The sequence below is a fragment of the Amborella trichopoda genome, chromosome 12 (genome assembly GCF_054954075.1).
Source record: "Amborella trichopoda isolate Santa Cruz 75 chromosome 12, AtrichopodaSantaCruz75HAP2 v2.0, whole genome shotgun sequence".
Classification (NCBI taxonomy): Eukaryota; Viridiplantae; Streptophyta; class Magnoliopsida; order Amborellales; family Amborellaceae; genus Amborella; species Amborella trichopoda.
The window spans coordinates 40,771,768-40,777,423 of record NC_142347.1 but is presented as its reverse complement, the minus strand read 5'-3'; the positions used below and the strand labels follow the sequence as shown (position 1 = coordinate 40,777,423).

Below are 5,656 nucleotides of genomic sequence, written 5' to 3'. Positions count from 1 at the left end.
ACCATCTCGATGATTTGTTGCTTGAAAGACATTATTTTTAGAATTTGAAATCCTAATTTTTTTCACAACCATCATGTTCAAGCTGAGATGATCGATTTAGATGTTTTCCAACACTTGAATTGCAATTTTTGACTAATTATAAGGTGAGGCTTTGCTTTTTTTGATAGGGTTGCAGCCCTATCAAACCATTTTCTTTCATATATTGGGACCCAAAAAATATTATTAGACCCGGACCATAGTGTTTGAGTCCAAGATTTAGACCCAAACGCGACCCACCGGGTCCAATTTTTGGATGTGTACCCAGACCTGGAACATGCCTACTCCTCGGGTCCCAGGTCGGTCCGAGTCTCCACTGCCACTCCTAGCACCTTATACTGGCCTCACACTTCAAACAAAAAAAACATCGTCCTCCCTCTATTAAGTTAGTTTAATATTAGAAAGCCTTTTGTTTTTGTAACGTCTTTCATCTTGGTATTTTCCTATTGTCTTCATCCTCCATAAACACAGCTATTCTTCATATTCCCCTTTGTCATTATTCTTTTTCTATTTCATCCTTCATAAACACAGCTATTCTTCATATTCCCCTTTGTCATTATTCTTTTTCTATTTTTATTTTTATTTCCGTGAAAACCAAAGCCACGCATTTAATTATCCAATGCAATGAAATGAACGAGAGAGAAATTTGTTACTTATGGTGTAAACGAATGGTTATGTACGCTGGTTTTGATTTTTGATTAAGTGTTAAGCTAAATTTTTGCTAGTTTTTCTCTCAAAATTCTATGACAGGTTGCAGATAATCCAGGTGTAGTTGTGATGAGCACATAATACAATGGTAATTAGGGTTTCAAACTCTCTCTCTCTCTCTCTCTGTGTCTAAAGAGTAGCTAATACCCTTTTTTTCTTGAGTTTTTCACAGATTTTTACAACATTATATAATATTTTGAATAAAGGATCTCTTGGTTTTTGCCCCATAGTATTTCACAACAAACACCAAACTTCATTTTCCATGATTTTCCATTTTTGCATAATTTCGTCAAGAGTTTCAGTGGTTTGAAAAGTTTGTGAGCATAAATAAAACACAGAATTTCCACCATATTTCTTCATACTTAAGAGTGATGGAGCCATATGATGAAGACCCCATGTCTTTGAAGCTATTTCGTGCAAAATCCGACCTTCTTGATATTCTCCAAGCCTCAAATTCCATGGATTTGAGCTTAACCAAAATGGAGATGCGTTTGACTACCATAACACAAACCATCTCTACAACAAGAAGGGTCATTGCCCCTTTACAGTCCATTGCAATGGCCACCAAAGCCTTGGACACTCGCATTGATCGAGCCATCTCTCCAGCCACAAAGGTCCTCGAAACCTTTCGGATTGCCGAGAATCTCCAAACCAAGTTGTCAAAGACCCCAAACCCAAATCCCAGTTCTACCGTTGATCCTGTCTTGAAATCAGCCAACCCCTCGAACCCAGTCTCAGATGATCACCTCAATCAAATATTGCAATTGTTACAAATCATCGATGAATTGCATTATACGCTTCAATTGCTCACCACAGATTGTGAGCCGGCAATCCAACGGCTACAAGAGGTTGTTGAGTTCCTCAGTAGGACAAGAGCCACTGATAATTATCGCATCAATCGCCTCAAGGATGCTCTAGAGACACTTAAGGCTGTGTATGAGAATGAAATTGACACCATGAATTATGATGGGTTACTTGATGAGACACTTTTGAGTTTGCAATATGACTATGAGAAAATTCTGGATCAATTGAAGCTCAAAATCACAGAAGAAGGAGACCAGGATAGGAAGGATTTGGGGTCAGAATTGCAAGTCGAAGTATTGAGAAGAATTACCGAGACACTCTCCGTTAACGATTGCCTGGACATCTGCATCGACATCTATGTGAAGATCCGTTATAAGAGAGCGGCAAAAGCCTTGATGCAATTGAACCCAGATTATCTCAAGACGTATGCACCGGAAGATATTGACTTAATGGCTTGGAAGAAGCTCGAAACCGCAATTTCTCTATGGATTCAACATTTCGAGCTTGCTCTTAAAACAGTGTTTGAGTCAGAGAAGAAGCTATGTCAACAAGTATTCAATAACATAATGGAGGGCTCTATGTGGCCTGAGTGCTTCGTGAAGATCGCTGATAAGATCATGGCTGTCTTCTTTAGGTTTGGAGAAGGGGTAGCGAGGAGCAGCAAGGAACCACAAAAACTCTTCAAGCTTCTTGACATGTATGAGTCAACAGAGAGGCTCAAGCCGGAAGTGGCTGATATATTTGAAGGAGAAGCAGGGATTGATATATGTGCAAGACTTAGGGAACTGCAAAAACTTCTTGTCCATGCTTCCTGCAAAGTGTTTTATGAGTTCGGCCTCCACGTTGAAGGTCTACAAGACGGGGTGCCTCCTTCCGATGGAGCAGTCACAAAACTCATACGTTACTCTGTAAATTACCTAAAAACTTTAACGAGCGAAGGTTATAGCTCGGCCATGGCAAAGGCACTCAAAACAGAGCAAATTTGGAAATCGGGTGTCCTATCGAAGCCTGCCACTGAAGAATCTCTGTTAAAAGATGCAATCATGAATGTTATGGAGGCAATGAAGAGGTACATTGATGGAAAGAAATCCTCTTACAGAGACCGGATTCTGTCGTGGATTTTCTCGATGAACGCGCATTGGTATGTATACATGAGGGCTAGAAACACAGAGTTGGGGAGGCTTTTGGGTGAGCCATGGCTCAGAGAGAAGTTCAAGGCAGCAGCTGAGATGGCTGCTTACTCCTATCAAGAGAATGCATGGGGGTCAGCAGTGGCTTATTTAGAAGGAGAGGAGTTGAAAGAGGAAAACTACAATGACAAGGGAGAAATTGAGGCTCTAATGAGAGAGAATTTGAAGGCCTTTTTAAAGAGCTTTGAAATATGTTATGAGAGGCATAAGAAGTATGGGTACAATGTCCCAGATGTAGACCTGAGGGAGCAAATTAAGGGGTCTATTGTGAAGCTTGTGGTGCCGGCCTATGAGGACTATAAGAGAAGATATGGTGGGGTGGTAGAAAATGTGGAGGAAACCAAGGGTTTTCCCACTCCTGGTTCCATTGAGAGGAGGTTGGGGCGGTTGTTTGTAGGGAAAGCAGGGGGCTGAAAAGGAAGGAATTGGGACAGGGTTTTAGAAATGTTCTGTATGGTTTTGGTATTCCCTCTCTTGTTTCTGTGTTTCATGTGTTTGGTTCTTGCTTTATCTTTTCCTTCTTGGAAAGTACTTTCTGTTGCTTATGTATATGGATCTGTCAAAGAAGCTAAATAAGAGAGTAGTTGAGAGAGATAAGACCAGCAAACATGGTTGGTGACTGTATATCATTAACAGACAATTGCACCAGTTCTTGGTAAAATCATGAACTTTTGAACCCACCCCGAATCAGTTTGGTGACCGAGATGTTCAAAATTTGAGTGTGAGCAAGCAGTGGCATTGAGAGCGTGACTTAGCCACTAAGACGTTGTTCGGAAATCTTGGCAAACTGGCTGGGCTGGCCCAAGTTGAGCCTGAGGCCTGACCCTTGGGTCATATTTTGCTCCCAGGTCCTAGTTTTTATAAGTTGGGTTCATCCGGGCTAAGCCAGGCCGCTCGACGTTTACTGGTGCCAGCCTTGTGGTTATTTACCAGTAAGGGTATCTATGCGAATAAGTGCTCAGCTCACAGCTTCATTCATAGGTATCTGATAATATCTTTCTCTTTTGTTAATACCGGCCAAAGTATTTTTTTTTTAATTTGAAGACAATCAGAAAATCCTTGCTATCGGAATCGTTTTGCTTATAGGAGGAGTTTGCAGGCACGAAAGGGTGCCCTTGAGCAGTGGCAGGCCAAACTAGAACGCCATTAATTGTAGTGCAAAGAGAGTATTATTCCTAACCCACTAATCTCAAGGCCACCAAAGGGGTGGGTCTGTAAGTCTTTGAGTCCGCATTTTGTGCCTAATGGGCTGGTCTGACTACCTTAAACCAATCAAGCATTAGTTTTGACTGGTTCTAGCCAAACTCATTTTTGCTTTCAACTGAGAAAAGACTAATATTAACTTTTTTTTGACAAAAAGAAGACTAATGTTATCTTTCCGGGTATATATATATATATATATATATATATATATATATATATATATATATATACTTTTTGTTCACCCATTTTTTTTTCTTTCGAAATAGATCATTTACAAGTAATCTTATTACAATAACCGCTTGTTTCAAAAAAAATAAAACTTAACAAATCTAATATTTTAAAAATCTTGATGTCACTAAATCAATTTTTTTTAAACAAAGAAAACAACCACAATTCTTATGCTTTGTAATGTAAGACACCATAATTATATATGATAAAAAAAAAAAAAAGAGTGCCGGAGATTACCTCAATCGGGCTTATTACGCCCCACACCGAGTCACCACCATTCGATAGCGCGAGATCCATGATTAACCTTCAATCTCAACCGGGAAAACAAGTTTAGGTCAAACTCTCCAATGGAACTATGAACTCCTCTTGATCACAAATCTTAAACTTAGATATAATCCATAAAGCCTAGTTTAAGAGAGATAACAACTACTTACTACTACCCGACCCTTAGGATCCATAGAGAGATAATACCATCTAGGTGGGGCGTGCCCTTAGATCTACTTAGAGAGAGATGATCTAAGTGAGGTGGCATGCCCCTTACCAAAATTCTATAGAGAGAGAGCTCCTACGGTTGAGGCGAGCCCCCTATTCTTACCAATAAGAGAGAGAACATATTTAGAGAGAGAAGATAGATATTTTGGTATATAGATTGGGCATGGGTCTTCTTTTTATAGTGCAAAAATAAGATCAGAGTTTCTTTGGGTTTTCCATAGCTTGAATCTTTTTGTGAGATTGAATATGCACCATTGATCTTTGGTGATTTGTGGGTTGGGAGATTTGAGTTATCTATTTCATGGATAGACCATCAACATCATATGGAAGGTGCTAAAACTTTTATCTCCCATTCCTAAACCGTTTTCCCAGAAATTAAATAAAATAATTTCCATCATAATATTGTGCTCATCAAAACTATGCACAAGCCTCCACATGTTTTTCAAAAATCCATTTAAAGCTTCCTCAAGGCAAATGCTTTCTAAAACATCACAAAGCTTTTTTTTAAAGCCAAAGCTTGATCCAAAAAAATAAGGTCAATCCTTGGAGTGGGTCGAGCCACGCTAGGTGGCACTCATGGGTCCCTCCCACATTGCAATGGTGGGCCCATATAGGTTATTGAGTCTCCCATGAAATAATCAAATTAATTAAAATATTATATGATTTTTAAAAATTCATAAAACTCAATTTAAATAATTAAATCAATCTAAAATCAATATCTATATTTTTATAAATCTAAATTTAATAATTAAATACCAAGAGATATAGAAAAATTCAAATAACAATTCTAAAAAAATCATATATCATTAAAACCAACATAATTAAATTCATTTGATGGGAAAATAATCCATATGATCTAGGAACTAAATAAATAAATACTGGGGCACTCCACCTTTAATTGTGGACTACGATTCATACTTGCTTTCTCAAACTGACCCAGTGTTGCCTATAACCCACAGTCTATGCAAGGGCTCATTAGTGGGTCACCAAAGTCT

At 38.7% G+C, this 5,656-nt stretch overlaps 1 protein-coding gene across 1 annotated transcript; it reads left to right on the top strand.

The window, feature by feature from the left end:
- Positions 1 to 545: 545 nt before the first annotated feature.
- LOC18446995 (exocyst complex component EXO70I) lies at positions 546 to 3,330 on the top strand. Its single transcript, XM_006857097.4, has one exon. The coding sequence runs from the start codon at positions 1,116 to 1,118 to the stop codon at positions 3,150 to 3,152; it is 2,037 nt and encodes a 678-aa protein (XP_006857159.2). The 5' UTR covers positions 546 to 1,115; the 3' UTR covers positions 3,153 to 3,330.
- Positions 3,331 to 5,656: the final 2,326 nt, after the last annotated feature.

Excerpts from the sequence above, each read along its gene's own strand:
- LOC18446995 (XM_006857097.4), top strand. The coding sequence starts at position 1,116 with ATGGAGCCATATGATGAAGACCCCATGTCTTTGAAGCTATTTCGTGCA.